Raw genomic sequence first — 26,973 nt, forward strand, 5'->3', positions numbered from 1 at the left:
TAGCGGAAGGAAATACGTAAGGAAAAACACATATATGTAAAAAAATGCAATATTTAATAAGAATTGGAAATATTATAACATCACGAGATTACAATTGACAATTTTATTAGACAATGAGAAATATTGAAAAAACACAAATATTATTTATTTACTTTTATCACTTGACCAATTGACCTCAGCTCTTTGTTTCTTATTATACAGCCAGTGTGGTGTGTGAAAATTTATAGTGCTAATTATATAGTGAACACATAGAATTTGTTGACGTATGTTTCGAATAATTTACCACATACGGTATTCGGGTATGAGCTAGCATGATCGTGACTATGCAAAGTCACTAGATACATTCAAGGTCAGTTCCAGGAAATTCATTTTTTACACTTTGAAAGCTAAGAATTATCGTAAGTCAGACTACTTATTAAAGTTTCTATCATTACAAATGTTTTGAAAAGTAAAACTTCTAATCATTAATATAAACAATTTTTATATCTATTAAAGCTCTTACATTAATCCAGTCTGTATTTATAGTGGGTATAGGAAATGCTCAAAGAAGTACAACATATGTGAATATTCTTTTGTGATGCTGATACAGGTTTGACAAAAACAATGTTTATGAAAATTAATTTCTATGAATAAAAGATAATTAAATTTATGTAATTTGCATTTTTGGTCAAGGTTAATTTGTTCAAGGTGAAAGTTTCATATTTAAAAATTCCAATTTTCTATATTTTATTAACAGGTATTTCCACATATTTTCTGCAATTTTCTGGATAATACGAATCTTAAGTTTAACATACTATACGTAACAGTGTAGTCACTTAGTAATTTTCAATATCATGTCAACATGTTCTATAAATGCTACCAAACTTTGCATATTAAATAGCATGATTTATATATTTTAAACAAAATTAGTATCTCACAAAACATGAACACTATCTGAATATTCAGATTAACGAAACAAACTTTAAGAGCACCTATTTTACACCCTTGTCTTCTACGTATGCACTACGTAATGTCAAATACAATAATTTATACAATCTGTTTTGCTGCTTCATTTAGCTAGTATAAATCAGTAACCATTTTGCAGTACCAAAGATAAGAACAGCCTTATCAGCACCCCTTTTAGCTCCATTGGTCATCAGAATTATCTATGGAGGTGTTAGCAGAATAACTGTTTATCTATTTTGAGTTGGTTTATATAAATACATTTTTGTTGCTTGTTTGGGCCTTTATAACATAAGAGTTGCAAGACATCTTGTGGAGCTTGTACATTTATCTAGTGGTTCAAACACTTTACACTGGGCTGCAGTGTAATTTATTCACTATTCAGTATTTCTCACCAAACGATTTATGCTGTCCCATCCAAAAGTGGTGGTAAAATATGGTTGTAAGATTTTGGTTAAAGTCACCACATTGTTACTCTGAGAGACTCATTTGTTTAGGCATAAAGTAGTGTCAGTTTGTTTTATTTGGAAATAAGATACTCCATAATCAAGACGGTTTGTCATATTTCACATGATATACAAAGCTTGTTATTTTTTGAAAAGCATATGATAGGAGAAGGTGCTTGGGAATTTTCTATTTGCCCAAAGCAAATATTTTGACCAATTGACTCAGTCAGTTTCTTATTTCTTTTAGACATAAACTAGTTGGTTATCAAAGAACAGAATATGAAGAAACTTGTAAATATGGCAGAATTGGAGACCATGGTGTTTCGACTTTGTGATTATTGATGAATATCCTCAAATGAAAGACCGTTTTCTGAGGCATAAAATTATTCTCCTTATTACTTGATTATGTCATCTCAAGATTATCCTAACTAGCTGTTGAGTTAATATGTTATCAGGAAACATAAGAATCCCACCTTTTTTTATCTGTGGTGATGTGAAAGGTATCAACAAATTATATACATAGTTTTCTGTGATCAAAACCTTTGACCAAACAATCTTGCATATATATATTTTTCTGGTGTTACTTACACAGCATCCATATCCTCAAATTTTCTATCCACACTACATGTAGATCAAACTTGTATATAATACAGATAACATGATCTGTGGTGGTATATCTCTGTAGCTGTTAATTAATGAGATGTAACTGTTCATATTCTGGAGTTTTACTTTTCCAGTGCTGATATTTTTGCTTTCTCATCTGAAAGAATGTTATCAGTGTCTTTCTAGACTTACTGTTTTTTTTTTTATATTTGCCTTTTTTCTGAAAAAGAACATTCTGGGATGGAAAGTGCTTGGAATTTCATTTTCCAACAAAGTCATTGAAATATCAAAGATTATTTGGCATCATCTTCATGACTCAAAGAACTATTTTTAATTATTCAGTATCACGTAATAATAATTTGTGCTTGGCTCTTCACATGTCCAATGAATACTGCATGATAAACAGATCATTTTTAATGGTTTCAATTTTACTTGATTTTCATTGTTTTCCTCATCATAGTCAGTCCTGCACAATTACAGCCACACTGTTCTTCATCACTACCACCATCATACAAATCTATATGTCCATCACTTTCCATCCTAACCACTGTATTCTTATTTTTGCATACAGTTTTACCACATACCTGACTTGTAAAATAGTTTTATCACAGCTTTGAATATATTTAATAGCTTTAGGTGTCCATAATAGATATGAATTTTCAATAATATATATATTTTGAAGTAAATGTGTATATTCTAGGTCATGCCTAAAATCTTGCTTTACATATTTGATGTGTTAAGACTTATTATAGTTAATTTCTGTAACTCTAAGTGCAAGATGTAAGAGGCAAATAGACAGTTGGTTTGCAGCAAGTAATATATAAGGAATAACATGATGTTGGTAGAAAACATGTGCTACTTGTAAAATAAACAAAACAAATCAGAATATAAGTTCATGAATTTGTGAACAGTTAACATGTTAAAATTCTATTTTTAACCCTGACATTAATCAATAACCTTGTCATCTTGAAAAAAATTAATTTTAAAATAATTCTTCATATACTAACACAATTGATATCCATTATTTTGTGCATTAGACAACTTTTTTCTTAAGAGATTAGTCTTTATTGATTGCTAAAAACATGTGTTGGTGCAATGTTCTTAATTAACATAAGGCTTTTTAACTATTCATAATAAGTAAAATCTGTAAATGCATTACATTTTCTTAAATAAACTAATATTTGTAATTTATATGTGTAAATTGGAACAAATATACTGTAATAATAAAATGTATAGAAATATATAAAAATTATCTGGTACTGCATTAGTATAATGGGTTGTGGGAAACTCTCACTTGTCACTATAGTGGAAGAATACTTTGACCTAATCAAATAGTATAAGGATTTTTTCCTATAACTTATCAAAGTCCATGTCATTTTTCATATTGTTCAAGTCTGTTTCCTCATTTTGCACCTTGTAAATGGGTTACCTCTCCTTCTGAGACAAAATTGTGACACTGTGTAAAATGCACACATATAAGAAACCACCAGTAGTTTTACAATATAACCAACATTTGTTAATATTCAACATGAAATTCCACCAAAATATTCAGAAAGCAATGATTGCATAGGTTTATAAATGTATTAGAATTCATTTAAATCATTACAAACCACAGCAACTGTTCATGTTATAAGAAATACATGTAATAAGCTCAGTGGGTGATACATTTCCATACAGTCTCTCTTTATGACAGGAAAAATATATTGATGCAGTCACTTTAATTCACCCAAAGTTTACTTAGAATCTTGGTATACTCTTGTTTCATAATTATTACAAGAGAAAACAAAGTACACACAAATGTATGTTTCTCCATCATTTTAAACCTTTATGTTAGACTAGTAAGGATCTACATATTCCAAGGAAGCCTATACATGGCTGTTTTATTGGACTGGTATTACCTGTGTCTCCTTGAGTATAAGTGACTTATTCTACACATTCAATAATTTACAAACATATTGGAAATCCCACTCATCTGCATTCATAATCTATGCATAATATTTTATCAGAAACATCAGTGTATGATTTTTGTTGGATGTGGTGCAATTGAAGCAATACTACTAGCTAATAAGATATCCCCAGACATTTCTATATGATCCACTTGACAGGTCAACATTCCAGTTGGAAGCTAAATAACTGTCCATCCATAAATGTAAACCAGTGCAAGCAGAAAGCTGACACTCAAAAAAATAATAGCTTCCTCACATTTATTCACAGCTTCAATCACAATTCTAGATGGTGGCAACATAATAAATTGACATTGTAAAATATCAATAAAACAGTCTTTGCACTTGGGTGTAACCATAAATTTTCCCTCCTTATTTATTTGTTCTGTGCACCAAAACACCACAGCCAAAATGGCAACCACACAATTAGTTGTAAGGTAAGTTTTTTTTTTGTTGTTGTCACCAACATAAATTTCTCCCAGCCATTAAAGTATCACAGAAATGTGGAAGCCATTTAAGCACAGTTATACAAGTTGGAAATGTTCCATTTTATACTAATCAGAATCTAGATGCATTTCTCAGGTTTCTTTGTTTGAAATTTATGTAATTGAGTTAATTAAAAGATGGACATAAGAAATACAACACAAAACAACCAGACCAATTTAGTTTTTACAGTTTTATATATTTACAAGCTATAAAACAATTCAAACAGTTACTCATTAATTTGAATTCATATATTTCATGCACTCTTTGAGCTTGTAATGTTATTGTACATTTCTATCTATCTAGTTAAATACAAACTTGACTTCACACCTTTTATACATATAAATATATTTTTTAATTTTATTTTATAACCATATAGAAGTCCATTTATTCTTCACCTCTTAAAAATTGTTTAAAGAAGTACCAGTATGTTAGTTTTAATAGTGCATACTGTTTTAATTTATCCATTAGACAATAATTTATTTACTTTACAATTATTATCTCTCCTGAAAGGATTTTATCATACATTATCTATCATTTTTGTTATAACCACGAGTTGTTCATATTAGCGAATTTCACAAACATTCTAAGAGAACATATGGGCAAAAAACATCTTCAAATGCAGACTTATTCTCAAAACATTCAAGACCTTCTATCTCAATGGCTACCACAGCTGGTAAAATATTGTTGACAGCAAAAAAGGTTATTTTTCAGTTGTTAAAGAAATTCAGAATTCATCCATTTGTTTTATCATATTATTATACATATTTTTCACAAGCCAAGAGAAAAACCATTAGTGTATTTAAACTTGGGCAAATCCACTAGAAAACTTCTGTGCAGGTTATAGGACTATTTTTATGATGATTCTTAAAAGAGAAGATATTTTCAGTTTTTTCATTGTTATTGGCCAAGTTTGTCTTTGAAACAATTCAGTTATCAAAGCCTACAGCTGGACTAGGTATACTGTGTCAAAATCTGTGCACAATTACTAAAAAAAACTTCTTAAAATTGTAGAGCTATTAATTCTTGAAAGTTGAGATTTCCACCCCTAATAATTTATATATATATATATTGTTATCAACGTAAGCTTCTCCAAACCCATAAAGTATCATAGAAATGTAGAAGCCATTTAAGTACAATTATACTAGTTGGAAATGTTCCATTTTATACTAGTCAGAAAAGATTTGTTAGAGTAAACAATGTGTGTACATATACCAGGGCCTGAAGCCTTATTTAATTATTAATTATAGTTTTACAGCATCCAAACAATGCTACGAATATTTTATGAAACCTCGACAATAATAATGAATGCAGTACTGAATATATCATATGGTAGTTTTCAAAATTAATTAAAGCGACTTTGTTTTTCGCATTTAAGAATTAATCAAGTCTTTCATTTTCCACTATTGAAAAATTTATTTTTCATTTTACTAATGCACATTAGTTGGAAAATAATTTGTACAATTATACTCCCTTAATTACAAATTGTCAGTCGAAGATTCATTTCTCGAGTTCTTGATGACAAGAAACACATTGGAAATAAAAATGTATCACAGAATGGCTGGCATTGATACTTTCTCTAATAAAGCAGAGAACAACGTTTCGACCTTCATAGGTCGAACTAGATAAATTTCTCGAGTTCACTGTTTACTTTGTCTCTACGTGGTTGTTTGGAACTATTTCAGTGAGTTTTCTAACAGTGGGCGATGAATATCGTAAATTTATCTACTCTTGCGAGTGGTGATTTATGCTACCGATTTTCACACTTTATTGAAATTGTGAGTGTGTAATTTAGTCGTATATATTATTATGTATATTTTTCTTTCTCAAGCCTAGAAATCGGCTGGATATATTGCCCCAAAACCTAGACAGATACACTCTGAAAGTATGTGAAGTTGATTAGTTTTCACTGAAAGTTGATTTCCGTAGTTATGATATAAGCACATAATATATATTGTATAATGAAACATTAGAGCGCTCGACTCGTGAGCTGTGGGTAGTGGGTTCTAATCTCCGTCACAGCAAACATACTTGCCTTTTCAGCAACAGGGACGCCATAATGTGATGGTCAACTATTATTAGTTGGTAAAAGAATAGCTCAAGAGTTGGTTGGTGATGACTAGCCGCCTTCTCTCTAGTCTTACACTGCTAAATTAAGGACGGAAGGTGCAGATAGCATTCGTGTGGCTTTACACGAAATTCAAAAAGAAACAAATCATAATGTCTTAAAGTTAAAACAATGGTTGTATCGTTGAACTTAAAATGATGGATTGTATAACCGATCAAATATTATTAGGATAATAATCCATATATCAATTCATATTGTGTGTTCGGTTCTCTCTAACCTTTTTCCACAGTTTTCAACCTAGCAGGACCAAACTTTACAGATAGACTTTGGATAACCTGGGTGTCTATCTATATGGCATAGCCCTGTTATTATTGACTTAATGTATCAAAGGGTCACCCAGGTACGATGGGGATTCTAAAAGTAGATTTGCATGATTGTTGAGTTTGAATTTGGTATCTGATTTTGTGTTTCTATTATCCCTTAAAATCATGGGAGCAATATTTTCGAAACTCTATTCATAATCCTGTGAAATTCAATTTTCTTAAAAGAGTTAGCACAGAGAATCACACACAAAAGTTACAATGAATAAAAAAACAACAAACAACCAGATATTCAAATGCTTTTGAATAGTTTACAGTTCTTCAGGATAATAAAGGATGATTATTATTAAGCCTATTATAATATATAGGTACAGAAGTCGACATCACGTAAGCAAGACATTCCAAATGAGTTGAGCTTGAAGATTAGCCAATCATAACTGGAAATATTGGTGTTAAGGTTTGTTCGTACAAAAGAAATGTGCACATTATAAGAAAAACGTAAAAGTGATAATAGTTAAAAATATGTTAAATATGAGATTAAAAATTAAATAAAAACGAAAGAGGATGAAAATTAAAGAAAATTATACTGTAAATAAATATGTGTTGAAAATAATTCCAATGTAAAAAAACTAGAAAAAGCATAAATAAAAATATGGATAATGCTAACAGTAAAAGATCAGAAATAAATTTAATTACAATTTTTTTTGGATTTTTTTGAGATTCCGAAGGCGTTATGTCTGCAATTGGCACAACTCGAAATCGGGTTTCAATACCCGTGGTGGGCAGAGCAGAGATAGCTCTTTGTGTAGCTTTGCGCTTAACTACAAACAAAATAACGAAGGTCAAGAATCTGGGAATCGAAATTGGTGCTATTTAAAGTTACAGTATTAATGCTATCCAGTAAACTTCTTTAATTTTCATGTTTCTATTTGATGTAAAATGTATCTTTATTCCTGTTAGTTTAATGTCTTCAAGAGGGCGATCAGGCATGTTAATATGATTTGCGAAGAGAAGTTCTTTCTTCATTTTGTTTGAAGATTTGTGGTTATTAAACCGTTTTGGTATAGTTCTTCAAAGTGTGATTTCAGTTTTATTTTCTATGAAAGATATAAACAGGAACTTCAAAATATGAAAATCAATTTGAGTCAATCATTAAGTTGAACGAGGTAAAGATGTTTTTCAGTAACTGGGGACTGGGGGGAGGTCAAAAATAACCACTGGAACTTTGCTGGTTTTGTCACCTTGTTGAACCATTGTATTTTGCTAATCTCTTTTAGTCACAATCTGATATATATATACTTGTATAGTGGCCGGGTGAGTTAAGACTTGCGACTCGTAATCCGAGGGTCGCTCTTTTAGCCGTTGGGGCGTTATAATGTGATATCAATCCCTCTAGTCTTACACTGCAGATAGCCCTCGAGTAGCTTTGCGCGAAATTCAAAAACAAACAAACAAACTTCTAGAGGAGAATTAACTGTTAAGTCTAAGGCAAAATCTAACTTCATCTGTATTATGTCTGATCTATTAACAATAGATCTGGATAAGAGTAAATTATCTGGACAATTTAGAAAAATAAAAACTCAAGTCTAACGTTAATTAATTGTCCTTTGTGTTATAATTAAGATTCACTTATAATATTTAGTTTCCAATGCTTGGGGGAGCTGGTGTTAGTATCATAATATGTCGTCTGTTTAAATCAAGAGTCGAGATCCGAAAGAGAGAAGTGAGCGCAGTTCTATGCCGTAAACTGTTAGAAATCGCGTACCCAAGAGTTTAAATGTTAAATTCCACAAGTATATATGGCCTTTCCTTTTTCGTATAATGCATTAACTTACACCACTAAGACGTACAGGTACTTAATATTAGGCGTATATAATGGTATGCAGATTAAACAGCGCCATACTAATGAAAAGTGACATTCTCTTCGTACATCCACTTTTGAGAAAAGTAAAATTTTCAATCCACCCTTTATTTTTAAGTTTATCATCAATTCTCCTTTTATAAACCACACGGTTTGTGAGCTTAGCCTGTCTATTCCAAATCTGAGGTGTACACTATCTTAACTTAATGGTAATATTATGGTAAAGCTGTCATTTTTGTCAAGGTGGCCATTCATGTAATTTGCTCAAATTTGCTAAGAATAATGTGTCCAGAGACAAAATACTAGTGCTAATACTATTAGTAATAGGCTCAGTCTAAGATTGCCTTGTCCATTTCTATGTTTACTCTAAAGCAAAAGTGATATAAAAGTCACCTGAACTGGTTGACTGGCCAGCAGCTGATTAGTTACAAAACACCATTTAAAGTTAAAAGTTCTTGAATACCTCAGAAATGTGTGAGCTTTTTAAAGTAAAATATGGAAGATTGAAAAATTAAAAAAAATATTATTTATCTTATAGGGGAAATAATCACTTAAATTTAGAGTTTCATGAGCAGTTTTTTTAGTGGCCACACAGACCAATCAGGTCTTCATTAAACTTGAGAATATAAAAGATAAGAGCAAAGAGAATGAATCTTTTTTTGTTTTTCATGGATATGGAAGAAAATAGCTTTTAGTTGGAATTTTTTACTGTCTTCCACAGATAAAATAAATGAAATTTTACAGTAATATTAAGATATAATTTGTTAATAAAATCATAGTTAAAAGTAATTTGAATTTAAGACCTATAGGTTAGGAAATGTTTCAATCAAACAATGATGCATACACATTTTTAGGAACTGTTCAGAATGATTTTATTCATCAGTTGATGCTAATAGGAACAAGGTTATTTTAAAATTGTATTTAATTTCTAATATGTAAGTTGATGAGAGGATGGAGCTATGGGATCATCTACATGCAAATGATCATTGATCAGTTACAAATGAAGTTACACTCCATATGGAGATCAGAAATAATAAGCTTCTGGTAACAAGTTTCAGAAAAGCTGAAGTTGAAGGACTGCAACAAGAATTATGTATTCTGAATTGAGCAACTGAACTAATTGGAACTATTGATCATATGTGGAAACTTTTTTAAATATTCAAAGTAAATATATTCTTTGTATTAAAAGAAGGGAAGTTGCAAGTGAAATACTAGGTTGACTTGCAAAGGTATAACAGTTAAAATTAAAGCATTAAAATTTTAAAAAAATTGAAATTAAGTGCAGTGATGGAGATTTGGAGGACAATAGAAGATCAAGTTACTTGGTTGAACAGGGCACTAGACAATTGAAAAGGGTATATAAATAAAGGTTGGCTTGAAATGTGAAATTAACAGCAGGGATTTCTTTGAATATGTTAAAGGAAAACAAATGTTAGGGTGGGAGTGGAATCTTTGAGGGTTGATAAGAGATGGCTCATTTATGACGATTATGAGATGGTTAGGTTGCAAAATTCTGCTTTTTGTTTTCACTTTTTTACTAATGAAGAGTTCAGCAGTGTTTCTTATACTAAACAGTTGCCTGTTGGAAACATGATTAAACAAGAAGATCACATTAACTATGAGCTTAAGAAAAAAGAAAAACTGGGGTGGTTAAAGAATGATAAGACTCTTGGAGCAGGTAATATTTTTCCAAGGGCTTTGTAGAGGTTTTAGGTTTGGATGTGTGAGTCACTTGTTAATATATGTTTCACAAAGCCTTAAATAGAGGGCAGGTGCCAACAAATTGAAAGTTGGCTAATGTTACTCCTCTTTTCAGTGGAAATGATAAAACTTGTCAAGGTGATTATATGCCTACTAGCATGAAAGGCCATCAAAAATGAAAGGAAACCATTGTTTAATGATGAATAACAATTACAGAATTTAAATAAAATTAATTTTTCTATATGTTCAGAATGCACCTAATTTTCCCTTATTTCATCAGTCTTGAAGTAATTATTTAATCACCACATTTTTGGTAAAAAAAAATATACAGAAAAAGAAATGTTGTCATGGATAAAATTATGTTTGCTCTCAGAAAGAGAGATAAATAACACTTTAGAGCCATTTCACTGTATTCTAGGCTAGAAATTAGAAAACAGTGTAGACATTCCAACACAAATTTTCAACCCTTCTGACTTGAGAAAGAATAAAAGATATTTGGTAGTAATAAATATTTATTTTTCTTTATGTTTTAAAGCAAAGTAAATGATATATCTATTAAAATAGCAAAATAATATTTATTAGTTAACATTTATTCACCACTTAAAGTGTTCTAAACACGGACTTATAATGGTAATAGTAAACCTATTTGTAGTCTAGTACATAAATGTAACGTAAGACTTAACTGATACACTGCATGAAAAAAACTGAGTGCTATAAAACTCCTAAGTTAAGCTAAGTTAAAAAAAATCAACTTGATTATTAAGCATTCAGCATAAACACCATAAGTGACCTAAGAACAAACAGGTTATAGTTTTTTTTTGTTAAACAATGATGTATTTTGTTGACTATTATGAAACAAAAGGGACATTAAATCATTATTGACAGGGTGATAAAGTCAGTACTCAGTCTTACATAAGTGGTGGACAAGCCTTTGAAAGTCTAACAAGAGATGCTTTGTAAAGTTGTTTGAAGAAGTTTAAACTTTTGTCAGATATTAATGGGATAAATCTTTCTATACTAATCTTTTGATATTTTTTGAAAAGAATACTGCTTATGTAGGTGACAGCAAAGGTGTAGCTTTGGCATTTTTGTTTAAAAATTATATCTATACAGATGTGTGGAATAAATTGGCTTGTTGGATTAAGAAAAAGAAAATGTACAAATAATAGGAGGCTCTGTCAAACTGGAATAATTTTGTAACAGTTGTTCCTCAGGACTAAATGTTAGGACCTTTGTTCTTTTGATTTATATTAATGACATGAGTAAAGGTTTTGGCTGTTGCTGGCTGTGAGAATACTGATGCTGTTTTGCAAATGACTTGAGGCTATAAATAAATAGCAGGTGGCTATTAGTTTATAGTAAATGCACGGTTATACATATTGTTTATCATGATATAATTTTTTTTTTATTATTATTTATACTAATAGTCTTCCCTGTACAGATTTTATTTCAGGAGCACATAATCTCCTAGATAATAATTGTGTGTTCTGTCTTCAGGATTTTTTATTTTGATAAGCATGTTTTTTAAGTTCTTTGTGAAGTACATTTTGTTGAACTGCTTACTCTCCTATTAAGTTGGTAACTTCATTTTCAGATGGATAAAGGATGGTGATGGTTATGGCTTTATCTGAGGACCAAGAGGGATATAGTTTCTTTGTTTTTTTTCTGTAGGGTTGAGTGAAGTGGTTGGAAATTTCTTTGTAAAACTTTATAAAGGTTTTAGTTTTTTAAAATTTAATTTGATGAAGAATTCTCCAATCAAGTACAATCCTGTTTGCTTAAACTTTCTCTTAACATAGTTTTTTTATTATAATAAACTAAAACAGATTATCTAATTTTAGTCAGGAACCCTGGTGATATGGTACAAAGTACATTTTATTCTTTCCTGTGTGTTTAGGCTGAAGATACTGAGAAAGTACACCTGCTTATGAGATTGTTAGTAAATAAAAATATACATTTAGTACATATTATTGTAATATGTGCATTTTAGAGAACTAATTGCACAACTAAAATATCTGCAGATTATGATGTGAAACAAGCTTGGAAACTCGGATGATCCAGACTTTTATAAAGCTAAGATGGAATCTCATCATCAACAGATTAAAGAAATCTATTCTAGTGTAAGGAGCAGATGTTTTTGTAATTCGAAGTTGAGTTATCAAGATGCTGTGAGATTACTTCAAGAAATCATTGATATAGCAAGTTTTCATAACAATCATGACATTCAAGATACTGGTAAGAAGTTCTTGCTAGCTATGTAGAAATTCTTGAATTTGGACTAAATAATCTGAAATTTTGCATATAATTCTTGATCCCCATAAAATATTAACAAAGAAAAATGTTTTGACAGACCACTAAAAGTTAGAATATGAGGGATTTTGGAGAGTGCTGTCAGATTTAACTGAACAAATTTATGAGGAAATTATTCTTAACAATAAAATGATCTTGATTCATATTACAGTATGTATTCTCCACAGAGCAGTTTGTTAGTGTCTTGTACTATTGCCAAAAGTTTTTTTTTTCACATGCTAAAATGTTAAGTCTCTTTACCCTGCACTTAGTAATGTGTACTATAACATTAAACTACTTCTTTGCACAGATCTCAGCTTGAAAACTATGTAACCAAAAGCTCAGTCTTTTGTTTGAATCTTTTGCACTGTATCTGTATTCAAAACTGAAATATTTAAACCATCTCATGAAACTTATTTTTCCTAAATTGGTTTTATTACTTCAATGGAAAAAAAATCTTTAATATGAAATTATTCAAATTTTATATTCACATTTCTGAAGACTATTAGGGTCCAGGCACTTCTCAAGATGACTCATGCTGTACTTCAATGGCAACTGGAGGTACTCTGATGGTGAGAAGTGGTATTGCCATTCTATATCAATTGGTCGGTTCTATCCTACATTATTTGCCTCAGACTCGGAGTTCATGACCCTATTATCACTTAACTTCTGCTGGGTCTGGTATATTTGGACATTTTTGATCTGCTCTTTTTGGTGCTTCAGATCTGCTTCTTGTATTTCAGACAATGATCAGGTAATCACATGTTTGTTCATCACTTTAGGAACTCAAGTATGTGGGTAACAGGTGAGCTTATTGCATGTATCCCAAACCTTACTTTTTTTCTCTTTTTTACCCCAGTTTAAATTTTCTATTTGTGTAGTTTTTGTTTTTGCTATATCAGCTTTGTGTTGATTCTCAGTTGTCATGTCCTCTTCAACCTTGAACTGTATTCTGAAGCCTGTGGTTGGTTTCCTCCTCCTTGCTAAGGGCTCCAATCAATTGGTGCCATTTTTTCAGCTTAGGCTCTTTTCATTTACTTCTTTGACATTCTTTCACTCTCAATCTGCTTGTCTTTGTCTTGTGATTATTCAACTTCTCTATCTGCTCTTGTTATACTTTCTTTATGAGGCTCTGCATTGTAACCTGATAGCTTTAGTGGAGAAGGTCACATCTACTTATTCTCCCAGCTTGCCTTAAGTTCTTCTTCAGCAGTTAACAAATTAGCTTAGATCCTTAGTTGTTTCTGGTATTTGTTTTCTTAGGAATTTTACTTTAGGGGATTACACTCCCTTTGTCTTATCAAGGAACTTTGCCACCTTCCATTTGAGATGAATAGTAAGGTATGTGTAAAACAGTATCCATTGTGACTGAAGAATATTTTTAGCTACTGAATGTTATGAGTTAGATGCCAATGTAGCCTAACCCAACAAAAAATACACCTCTCATTTTAAAGGCTTGATAATACCATGGCTTTCTATCAACAGAAGTTCTGTGTGTATTTACTGTTTATGTTGTGCATTTGAATATGGTCAGCATTTCTTCAGTTATTTTTTTCCTTTATAATTTTATATTATTTAACAAAACAAACACAAACTTACTGATGGATACGAATTCCCAAGTTAATGTTTCTACTGCTGAGACCAACTAGACCTCTGTTCTTCCACTTCTACTATCTGATGTTTGTCAACAGTCAGGGATGGGTCACTCTCAGTCAAAGATGCCCAAGACATGATCTAAGATGACCCAGATAAGAATGGCAAGAATTTAGACTTGCTTTTTCCAGTTCCTTATTTCATTAGGTCAGCCTCAATAGAGGTTTATTTTGAGCAGCCACTTCCAGCCCCTTTTCTTCAGTTAGTTACAAAAGTGTGTGAGGTTTTGGGGGTCTCTTCTATTGAATTTGATGCTACTTCTTCCTTGTGGGCAGAAAGAAGAACATGTGACTACATGTTTTTTTTCATTCTTCTGATACTTCTGTTCATGCTGAGAGATTTGCCACTCATTTACAGGAGAGGATAGCTATGTCTTGTCCCCCATGCTTATCTGATCAGCATACTTTGGCTTATCACCTACAGAAGGAGGTTTGCTTAGATTCTTAATGGATGGACCCCTTTTGGACCATTGGCTGTACAGATTGGATAGTGAGATGAGTTGGAGATTTTGCTGATGCCTACCTTAGTCAGATTGTCTTTTCTTGTTCTTTCTTTTGTTTTCTAGTTGGACTGGTGTTTGGATTTTTTGGGTAGAGATGCCCTGTTAGAAAGGGTTTGTTTATTGTTTTCTGCCTTCAGAGTTACAGGAAACCTTTTTTTTTTTTGTCTTGTATTATTTGCTGGAGTTCCAGAAACATTAGAACCTCATTTAAATGCCATTTGTTTACATCCATCTTTATCATTTTTAGTTTCTCATCTTTCTGTCTGTAATTGAGGAATATTGACCCATAGTGTTTGCTAACTTTCTACTACATTTCAATAATAATGTTTATCCATAATCTCAAGGATGTTTAGCTCAGGTGGACCAGTTTCAGTAGTGTTGGTGACTATCCTGGGGATGGGAGAGCAGTGAGAGCACCATTACATCACTTTGTGGAAATTTAGAGCTCTTTCACTATGGATCGATGGGTATACCGTGTTCTGGTTTCAGAATTGGTCATTCAGTTTACATAACCTCCACCACTGTCTGCTCAATATATTGCCTTTTCACTTCCAACAGATGTGCAGCTCTGTTCTCAGGCCATAAGAGAGTTGTCAGTAAAAAAAAAGCAGTAAAGAGGGTCAGGCCCATTTTTCAGGAAGTTTATTCCATTTTATTCATGATACCCCTGAAGACAGAAGATTGGTGTCCAATCATGAGTCTATTTCAACTCAAACCATTCTTAGATCTTCCTCATTTCACTAGGGAATCTTTCTTCACTCTGTGATAGCATTTTGCACCAGGTTTCTGGATGACCAAATTCATTGTTACTGACACTTATCTTCATATTTCCATAACAGAATGTTCCCAAAGGTTTCTCAGATTTGTGCACAAGGGTCATGCACTACAGTTCCAGACCCTTCATTTTAGTCTTGCATCAACACCTTACATTTTCTGTACAGTTGTTCGAGCTTTTTCTTGTCATATGCATTTATTGGGCATGTGCACATGGATGTGTTCATTGTATGGATGACTGTCTCCTTCTGGCTCCATCCCATCAGTTAGCAGGAAACACTCTCATTCTCCTTTCAGAAGCTTCCTTATCAGATTGGAGAAATCTGTTTTGTCAATGGCACAATATGTTATCCACTGGGTGTTTTCAATACTTAAGTTGCACTCAACCAACCATTCTCATGCTCCAAGCCAGGGAAAGAGCTATTAGGCTTTTACTTCTATCTCCTACTACTTTGTGGCTGGTTCTCTATCTTATGGGTATGTGGGCCTTTCTCGAGCCTTTTATTCCTTTGGAACAAGCACATGTGAGGTCCTTTTAATGATCACTGCATGACCAGTAGATCATTCATTCCATTCATTTGGGTCATCCTTTCTCATTACTTAGAAGCAACATTGTCAATTACAAATGGTGGTTGGATCAGAGGAACACTACTATTGGGGTACTCATTCCACCCTCTCATCTTGAGATGCATCTGTCCACAGATGCATCTCTTCAGGTATGAGGAGCTTACCTTCAAGGTCAGGAGTTCCAGGGTATTTAGATGAAGACAAGTCTACCTTCCATATAAATGTTCTCAATCTTCTTGCATTACATCTGCCAGTGGTTTAAAGGCTATTTATTTTGATGGAAAAAATATTATGATACATTCTGACAATTCCACAGTAGTATCTCACACTTTTTGTCAACAAAACCCACATTCTTGAGCTGTTTTCTTATCTTCTATCTTCTCTACTGGGCTCATTCACATTGTATCAGTTATTTAGCATGTCATGTGTTATGTTTAAGGAGTAATGAACTTAATTACTTGTTTTGATCCATCTGGATTCTTTTAACAGAATGGATATTACATTTCAAGGTTTTTCAGTGTATTTGCTCTCAGTTCAGATCTATAATAATTGATGCCTTTGTGACTCATAATTCTCAGCTGCCATTGTTTTGGTCTCCATCTCATTCTCAAGTATTGGCAGTAGTTGTGTTCAGTGAGAATTGGACAGGTTTACATCTGTATGCTTTTTCCTCAAGTCAGCTATTGCCCTGGTTTCTGACAATAGTTCATTTAACTCCCTGTCAAGTTCTCTTAGTTGCACCTTATTTGCAAGCTCAAGCATGGTTTCTACAACAATGTCCACCTCTATCTTTCCCACATTGGAAGTCTTTGTTGAGACAGTAATGATCAGACATTCTCCACCTATGTTTTTGGAAACTCAGACTTCATGCTGACTCATGTTATGTGGCTTTTTGCTTGACATGAGGGTTTAACTTTTAAGGTTTGTCTGTACTTAACTAAATCTTTCTGTTGGCCAACAAAAAACATTTATCAATGGAGATGGAATATTTATCATCAGTGGTATATTCAAAGGAAGTTAAACCCTCTTCATCCAAAAATATCTGTCATACTCCTTATTGTAACTTGAGTATTTGAGAAGGGACTAGCTTCATCTACGGTAGCTTTGTATAAGATGTTCTTATCCACTATTTATGGATATTCTAAATATTGGAATTTTTTGAGCCTTGAATTCTTTCAAGTCTACTAAAATCCTTTCATATTCATTGGCCAAAATTACCTCTTGAATTACTGAATTGGGGTTTTACAATTGTTTAACAAGCATTGGCTCATGCTCCTTTTGAACCCTTAGCTTTGTATTCTTTATTTTGCTTTTACTTAAGCTGTATTTCTTGTTGGCTTGTGGATGTCATCCATTGGAGTTGTTTGCAATCCCTGTATATAGAACTCTTTATCATTTCACATTTGCCCTGCTTAACCCCAGTATTTCTTTTCTTCTCAAGACACTATCAACCAGGAAAGAAGAAATATTCTTCTCACAGAACTATTTGCCAGCCACTTCTCATATTTATGACTGCTCCAATCTTGATTGTTTATTATGTCCTGTCATGGCCTTCAACTGTTATGTGGCTCATACTAACTCATTTCAAGGTACCAGGAACCAATTGATCATTCATTGGGATCCTTCAGTTTCCTGCCACTTATCTCTGTTACACTCACAAGGTGGCTTTGTAAATTGATTTACATGGCCTATAATGGATTATTAAATGAAAGGAATCTTTTGTGTATCACATCTCACCAGCTTCATCATATCTATATGTCATTTGTCACCTGATTCAATTTCCCTCTTGAAGACATTGTGCAGGCTGGTATGTGACACTTTCAGATAGTTTCCCATCTCATTACTTTCATGAGCTGGCAGTATCCACTTATGAGAGTTTTTAACTACCCCTTTTATCTATTTTGACCACATCTGTTAGACTTTAACTAGAGGTGAGTATTTTCCTCAATCATATACAGGATCCCTTTATTTTTCACTGGATCCCACTCAGTGGCAAGTGTTGCCCAGGCAGGTATGCTTTCTCATGTCAATTCCATACTAGAAACCATTTTCACTATAATTAATACAGGTTGCAACAGACTCTGTCAAAATGGGGTGTTACATAAGACCATCTAAGCAGATGGTATTATCTTATTATGGACAAACACTCATGGAGTGTTATGAATAATACTAAAGGTAATCCTGCCAATCTTCAAGGTGAATTAATCAGGATTGGTTTGCTTTTAAAAAGGTAGGGAATTTGATTCACCTGTGGGACAGTTTATAGAGAACTGTTCTTCAGGGCTTATCAATGTGATTTACCTCCCCAAACCATATTAATGGAGCTCAAGAGTCCTTACCACCCCTAGTTTCCAGTTGCTGTGGTGGTGAACAGAGGCTTTTTTTCTAGAGTGTTTGATTGAGTTTCTCCACTTCTGAAGAAGAAGGCAGAGTCGGGATCTTTCTACTAAGGTCCCTAGATGTTTTTCTTAAGATGCCAGTAAGAGTGGCATCAGCCTTCACAGGATTTTACTCATAATTCCATTCAGATTTGACACAAAGTTATCTGGATGAGGAGTGCATAGCCCTTGGATGATGGTCCACTATATATCTTCATAATTCCAAACGCAAAGTAGTTCCATTCTAGGTCCTTGAGCACAGGTTCAAAATCCTCTCGATAATTCCAGGGGCAAACAGAATACTCCTTGTCAACTTGGTTGGGGAGTGAAGATGAATGTTCATAATTCCAGATTGAGTTTTATTCCTTTAATTGAGTACAACATACACAATCCCATTGTTTTATTCTGAGTTGTTACCTTTTGGAATTCTTTAGGTGGAGGAGAAAGTTTGTTCACAGTAATTACAGTGGTATGAAATGCATCATAGTATGGTTGCAGGTTGGGATTCAATCAAATTACATATATTATATATATAAAAATGTTATAGTCCAATAGCCGTAGCCACCAACATTGGATATATGTACCACAACATTTTAATTTTGTGGAACTTTGGCTATCTGGTTGGGGCTAGTTTATATTGTTGAGTATTCTTATTCTATTCCACCATTGATATAGGAGCTAAGTTCCAAGTGAATAACATAACTGTTCTGGATGTAGTGTGGTTCTTCCACTTTTTATCATTTTTTCTCTTAGTACATTCCTGTTCTATGCAGATGCTTTCTACATGGATCATACATACACCAGCTTCTCTGTTTTCTAAAGATGGAATTCTAGTTATAGCATTGGCAGATGGTAAATATGTTTTGGAAATTAATATTTTCGTGAACTGAAAATGTGCATCCAATACGTTTCTTCACTGACACTCTCCTACCATATTTCCCCACTAGAAGACAGTTCATGTCTTGAAAACATAATTACATTATTGGAATGAAGTGCTTATATACAGTAGCTAAATAAGGGGTACATTAAAGTTGGTGGTGGAATTGTCTAAGGCTTTTGAGTGAGATATAAAAGACTGGAGCAAGCATTTTTTATGCTTAGATGGGCAAAGAGTGGAAACCCAGAAATCTTTTCTTCAGCAGTCTCAGTTCAGGGTAGAGTATCCCACTATTCCTGCCCTTTGTTTTCACACCTATTTTTATCCAGTCCTTGGTGAGGAAATCTGGTTTATCATGCTGAATAACTTCATTGTTGACATGTTCAATTCAAACTTCTTATCAATGTAAGAGGAACATCTTCTGCCATTGATCTTTGAGTCGGGGAATCTCCCCAGCTATTCCCACTGCTCTTGTTATTATGGATTTCCTCATTTAGTTATTTGTTCAAAGTTCTTCAGTATCCTTGATTGCATGTGGGTGGCTTTACCCCATAAATTTCATTTCTCTTGATACCATAAAGTTTTTGCCTCTCATTCTTTGACCCTCCTGTTACATTCTTTATGGATAAGTCACCCTCCCGAGCATGCAATTCCTTCAGATTGAGATATCAATATTGTGCTTCATTGCCTTATTTTACTTTTATTTGAGCTTTTGTCTTTTTCTTTGATGTTTCATTTATTCCCTTATGTGTATTTCCCCTTCCTTTTGGCTTGTGGACATTGTTGTTGGACTTGTTTGTCATTGACATTTCATGCACTCTGTATCATTCATCCTATGTCTTCTTTTATCCAGATTGATCTTTCCTAAGATTTTGGCAGCTAGGGAGGGTAATTGCTCCTTGCCAATTTCACTTCCTTACATTTCCCTCCTCTGTTTCTGGTCTGATCTGGATGGACTTTAAGTCCTTGATGATGAGAAAACCAACTTGTAGAGAAAATTATATACTTAAAAATGGCCCCTCTACTAGTTCTTTCTCAGCCCATACCAGCTGTTTTTAAATATATAACTTTGTCTTGTTCATGCTTTTCATTGTCATATCTCATGCAGAGCTTTCTTCGATGATATTCAATTCCCATCTATTCATCCCTTTGGCAGCTATTCCCTGTTTGTGATCTCTCTCCTTTCACCCTTACCAGTTGGGTTTGGCTCTTAATTTGAATGGCTTATTATTCCTTGGTTTCTTCTTCAGTTATTCCAGGTGTCTTCCCATCACATTAGACACCCCACTTTTTCTCTGGTATCTCATCTGCATCATCTTTTAGAGGAAATTCTTCAAGCAGTCATGTGGTCCACTACTCATACTATCTTCTCTCACTATCTATATCATCTTTCTGTTTTTTTATCATCAACCTGCTTCTACCTGTTACTGCCATTCTTCAAACAATAACTTTTTCATTATTTATCTTTTTTAGGGGCCTATCCCATGTCTTGATCTGGATCGTGCTTTTGTGATGAGTGGTGTCTGGCCAGATATACTTCACCTTACTTAGTTTAGTACTCATGTTTGCAATGTAAGGCCATGTTGATTGTATTTTCTTTTTTCTTCCATAGTCATTAATTGTGCACTGTTCCATAATTACTTGTAGGTTATTCTTTGCAATATATTTGCTTCATAAATATGGCTCTTTTGGACCATACTCACCCATAAACTACATGGGTATAGCAAATAAGGATAGCTGCACATCCCTGCCATTTCTTAGATTGGATAAATCGGGTTTGGTCTGCATTTTGATGTAGGGTGTTGTGGTCATCCATTGCACTATCTCTAGCATGAACATTTTTTCAGATTCCACCATGGGGGGCTCCTAAATGTGAAATATATAAATTTTAAGTAATGCATCCATTTATTGAGGATAAGTTGATAGTGTTCTGCTGGGATAGGCATGATTGGAATCTCTCACTCTACTCATGGAAATTGGTTCCTAGTGCTTAAGTTTTGAAATTAAGCTGAACCAATCAACATACTGACCACAGTTACACTGTGATTATTGAGATCCCTCATCTTACCCCTGCTTGGGTGTTAGTTCCCAACAGTTGAGTTTTGTATTTAGAGCTGAACTGATCAACATCACATCCTCACATGTGTAATGTGATTGGAATCTTTCATCTTACTCCCACATGGATGTTGGTTCTTGGCAGTTTTGGATTTTGGGCTAAACCAGTCACCATATATTATCATACATGTGTCATTGGGAGCCTTCATCCTACTCCCTGCATGGATGTTGGTTCTTGGCAGTTGAGTTTTGAATTTCAAGTTGAATCAGTCATTATAAGTCTGCACACACATGTTCACAGTATTCCTGCTCACTTACTCAGTTTTTATTCTGTGCTTTTCTCTGTGTTGTGACACATGGTGGATGCACTTGGTCATTGCTAGGCTTCCTTTGCTTGCTTCTCATCGATGTTTTTATGCTGGGAATGGTACTGTGTTTAAGGTGGTTCTGGTAAGTTAAAAATGTTAAACTGATTTAATTAATATGCAAACAAGAACTGTCAACTAAATATAGTGAACATATATAAATTGGTTAAAGAAGTTCTTTAAGGATTCAGAATAGTAAAATATGATCAGAATAAGCTAAGTGATTTCTCTAATAGTTTACAGTGGGAGCATTGACTATACTTAAGGTTTATTTAGAGTGCTCTTTCTGTTAGTACATATGAGGCTGTTTAGCAAACAATCTTAAACTTCATAGAAAATGAGGGAGCTTCTCTGAGTTTTACAAATTTATTTATATTTAAGCAAGTTAATAAAGTAAGAGGCTCAAATTTTAGATTTTTAATTTTCTGTTTATTTTAAACCACATATTTACCAAGAAACTATCATACATTAACAATATGAGGGCTGTTCAAAAAATACGTGGACTGATGTTATAAAACAAAATGTACTTTATTTAGAAGTTACAGGTCTGGGACCCCTTCAAGTTACTCTCCTCCCCAACGCACACACTTATCCCAACGGTGTTTCCACTTGTTGAAACAATCCTGGTACGCTTCTTTTGTAATGTCCTCCAGCTCCTTCGTCGCATTTGCCTTAATCTCGGGAATCGTCTCAAATCTTCTTCCTTTCAAGGGTCTTTTGAGTTTGGGGAACAAGAAAACATCGCAAGGAGCAAGGTCAGGTGAGTAGGGAGGTGGGGAAGAACAGTGATCGAGTGTTTGGCCAAAAACTCACGAGTTCTGAGGCACAAATTTCGCAGCAACGCGGTGCATCTTCAATTTTTCGGTCAAAATCTCGTAACAAGATCCAACTGATATTCCAAACTCTTCAGCAAGCTCCCTAACAGTCAGACGTCGATTTGTCCGCACCAAGGTGTTGATTTTGTCGACGTGTGGGTTGTCAGTTGACGTGGAAGGACGTCCAGGACGCTCATCATCTTCAATGGACTGTCGACCATCCTTAAAACGTTCATGCCACTTGAAACATGCCGTACGCTTCATAGCAACATCACTGTAAGCCGTGTTAAGCATAGCAAAAGTTTCAGTCGCAGATTTTCCAAGTTTAACACAAAATTTCACAGCAAGTCGTTGGTCTTTCAGGTCATTCATTCTGAAATCCGCCAAACAAAAAAATCGCACTTCACTTAAAACCGCGTAGCTAATACACAAACGAAGATATCTGCAATCGGGAAATGGCATCGTAATCAGCTGATCTGTGCGAACCTAGCGACACCAAGCGGATTCCACTGGAACCAACTGGAGCCGCACAATTCAAACAGTCCGCGTATTTTTTGAACAGACCTCGTATAAATAGCTACATCTTATATTTCATATGATTTTCTGTCTGTCAGTAATGTTTTACTAGTAATGTCATTTATTCACACCCATTTTATAATGCCACAGTCTGAACAATCACTAATGAAGCACAGTTTCAAAAGTAGCTGCAGGTAATGTTTGAATACAGTTTAATAGAACAGATTATTAACTATTCATTCAGTGTATGGAGAAAAACTATTCAAAAAATATCTTATAGTCTTCTGGGAAAGTTTCAAGACCCAGATTAGAAACTAATTAGAAATTTATAATGCTTCAGAACAAACCACAGATATTGTAGTTTCTTTTTAAAATTTTTTCTATAGATTATTTTTGTGCCTGAAATGAATTTTGTTAAATTATATTTGCTTGTAAGTTTAGGAAATATTTGTAAATAAAACATGAAAGAGAAATTGATTGGATATTAAAAGCAGAATGAATCCTGAAGTGAACTATTATTTTTCTAATATTTAAAAATATCACAGTTTTTATCTGTGAGGGTTTAGACTTATGGCTGTATAATTCTTTATGGGAATATAACTATTAAAGTGTGGTTTTTGGAAAGTGTTACTGTTGACAATCATAGTGTTTTTTGTTTTTTTTCATGGACAATATTGTAAGTTCTGTCCTGAAATATGTAGCAATACCATCATTTATCCTGTGTATACTGTATATACAGTTACCTCCAGCTGTAATATAACCCTGGTAACATGGCATTACTGAATGAGGGAAAGATCAACTACAAACCAAATGTACAAGTGTTAGACATCTAACTTGTAGTGTAGAATCTTGTATATCTGATTCAACCTCTCACAACATTAGAATATTCAAATCAATTTTGTAAAGTGTAATGAACTCTGTAATACAGTTATTTTCTCTCAAGGAACACAAATTTGAAAAGTGAAATTGACACCTCTTGATTGGAGAAACTTAAGTTTATAGTTTTATTAACTTTTCTAGATTGTCGTGAACTGCTACTCACTTTAAGCCTAATACGGACTTTAGGAGAGGTTTTTGTACTTTCTGTGAAAGTCTGTAAAAGTTTGTGGGGCATCAAAGAGGAATTAATTCACTCAGATATACCCCAGAAAATGGTATGTATCTGTGTATTTATACTAAAATACAATGATAAAAGTTCTTTGTTTCTAAGTTTTGAATGAAACTGACCTATATATATAATTTTAAGGAAGATTAGATTACCAATTTTAGGAAAATACTCTATAGACTAATAATAGTTTAATTTTAAAATGTAGTAAACCAAAACTTAGGATTTTAAGTCAAACTTCAGCATGCGACTGACTGCTAGAAGGGGATACAAATCCCAAACAAAATTTTGTTGCATTATACAACTTTGATAACATTAAATAATTTATAAATACAGATGCCTTATGATGTGTTTTAGAAAACTGTACAAACATCATTCGAAATGTATTTTCTTCTCTGTACATTATTCAGTTGATATTTTACTTTAAAATTTGATTATGTTATCCAATATTTTGCAAACTTTTTCATTGTTACAGTATATCTCTTAAAATCTGCCTAATTTCTGAAAATGTAACCCTTGTTTTGACTGTTTATTTATCTATGTATTACATGACAGAGTAGCATTTTTCAAAACTCAGTTGTGGAATATTTGTTCTAGTGTAATTGAATTAAAAGATAAGTATCAGCAGGATACATAATATTTCTTACCACTGTTGTTGGTTTCAAAAATAATTCATTTTGGTTTTTAACTGTAAAAAGTTTACTGGATCTAATGTGCTAGTGTATGTTCAGTCATGGTTTTGACATCTAGTTATGTTGTGAATTTGTCTCTCTTAAGATTCCTGAAATGTTTTCAATTTGTACTTCTATAAAATCTATAAATAACAACAAAAAACAGTGTCAAGTACTTAGACACGTTTTTTTTATTGGGAGGTTAGCATCCTGAGGATAAAGTATTTAGTATATAAAATACTAAGCCTTTCTTTACTGTTAAAACTTTACTTGAGAATGAAACATCATACCTCTTCTAAAAAACGGATCTTTCTAACTGTAAAAGTAGTAGTTTGTAATGAAATAATTCTTTGTCAGTAAGTACACCCAAAATGAAACTGTTACTTCTTTCAATTTGTTTTAATACAAACAGTTTATCTGCTTAATTTATGTAATATAAATATATATTATATTGAAATTGTATAACATTACGTATATCATATCTTATATTTCAGTCAATATAATACTAAGGTACATTTCATTTTTGTTAGTAGAAGCAGGTAATGTTTTTTTTTATTATTGTGTATGTCATATGCTTAAATAGTTTTAATTTTAATTTTTAAATACAGGTGGTTAATGAAATTTGGATATTTTATATACCATAGTTTTTTTCTTTTTCAGATTATGTTTCTAGAAAATGAAGAAAAAATTGTCAAGTTTGCTGCAAAGAAGACATTAACCACATATTTTTGTTTATTGCCTGCCAGCATGGATTATTTATGTATCAGTTTAAACTGTTTAAAAAACAGAATTTTGGAGAATACTGATCCAGAACAACTAAGTCTCCTTTGTGATATTTTGATGTATTCCTCAAATTCGTACAATTCAGTAATGACTGTAGATAGTGGTCTTAAGAAAGGTTCTCATCCTAATTGGTGTAAAGAAGTCATAGACATTGTTACTAATAGTTGGGAGCAAGGTTAGTATTGACCACTGAGCTAATTGTTTACATCACTGTTTCAAGGAAGGTTGCTTCAATCCTGAAGGCCCAGCATTACCAGGTATTTAAGGCATTTGATTTGTAACATGAGGGTTGCAGGTTTGTATCCCTGTCACACCAAATATGCTTGCCATCTTAGCGGTGGGGGCATTATAATGTGACGGTCAATCCCATTATTTGTTGGTAAAAGAGTAGCCCAAGAGTTGGAGATGGGTGGTGATGACTAGCTCCCTTCTCTCTAATCTTACACTGCTAAATTAGGAACAGCTGGTGCAGACAGCTCTTGAGGAGCTTTGTGCAAAATTTAAAACAAACCAATCAGTCCTGAATATGATGAATAAGATTAATTTTCTAAGACTGCTGATTACAAAATGTTACTGATATTACTTTATATTTGTCAGTTTATACGTTACATTTTATTGTATTTTCTTGTTTTCTTTGATAAAATATCATGTTATTTACCAACTTCATTATATTGTAAGAATTATGAGAAATGTCCATGCATTTGCTTAGTTTGATAAATAAATTTAGTTGTACAGTGTATGATATGAAAGCTAGTTCAATATCATTTCACATAGTTTAACCAGTATGATGGAGTATGAACAGAAGATTAGAAATTCTCACTTTTGACTGGTACAACAGATATAAACCATGACTGAAGATGCTGATTATAGACAGGGTTTATACAAACTACTTCCATCAGGAATGTTGACTGTGGTTACAAATTTACTATGTCTATCAACACAATATTGGCAAGATTTTAAGATTTAAATATCTGTTGTATGAAAAAAAAAAATCAGGTTGGTTGCAAGATATGTCTCAATTGAAAATGTTAGTCTGACTCAGACTCTAATAAGTTGGAGAGCAAGTTTATGTTCATACAAAAAAAATAAAAATACTTTTGTCCATTGTATAGTTTACATATGGTATTTACATAATCTCTAGAACCTATAAAATTTGTGTCTACAGATTTTTCAGAATATACATACATATATATTGTTTCAGATATTCTCTCATATAAATAGCTATTCTCATTCAGTGGTGCCCTCTGTATATAGTT

The 26,973-nt window shown here is 33.0% G+C and overlaps 1 protein-coding gene across 7 annotated transcripts in view; it reads left to right on the plus strand.

Moving 5' to 3' along the window:
* The first annotated feature begins 211 nt into the window (after positions 1–211).
* The window catches only part of lin (protein lines homolog), a 47,664-nt gene continuing 20,902 nt past the window's right edge, over positions 212–26,973 (plus strand). The window contains exons 1-5 of one of the 7 annotated variants that reach the window (XM_076481118.1): positions 8,519–8,657; positions 10,786–10,865; positions 12,389–12,602; positions 24,179–24,312; positions 25,595–25,892. In XM_076481118.1, the coding sequence (XP_076337233.1) occupies positions 12,446–12,602; positions 24,179–24,312; positions 25,595–25,892 (589 nt within the window). In that variant the 5' untranslated portion in view covers positions 8,519–8,657; positions 10,786–10,865; positions 12,389–12,445. Of the gene's footprint in view, positions 399–8,443; positions 8,753–10,785; positions 10,866–12,388; positions 12,603–24,178; positions 24,313–25,594; positions 25,893–26,973 lie in introns of those variants that run through there. The other 6 variants (XM_076481141.1, XM_076481149.1, XM_076481125.1 and 3 more) reach the window with 6 other exon arrangements.

Source organism: Tachypleus tridentatus, chromosome 2 (genome assembly GCF_004210375.1).
Source record: "Tachypleus tridentatus isolate NWPU-2018 chromosome 2, ASM421037v1, whole genome shotgun sequence".
NCBI lineage: Eukaryota > Metazoa > Arthropoda > Merostomata > Xiphosura > Limulidae > Tachypleus > Tachypleus tridentatus.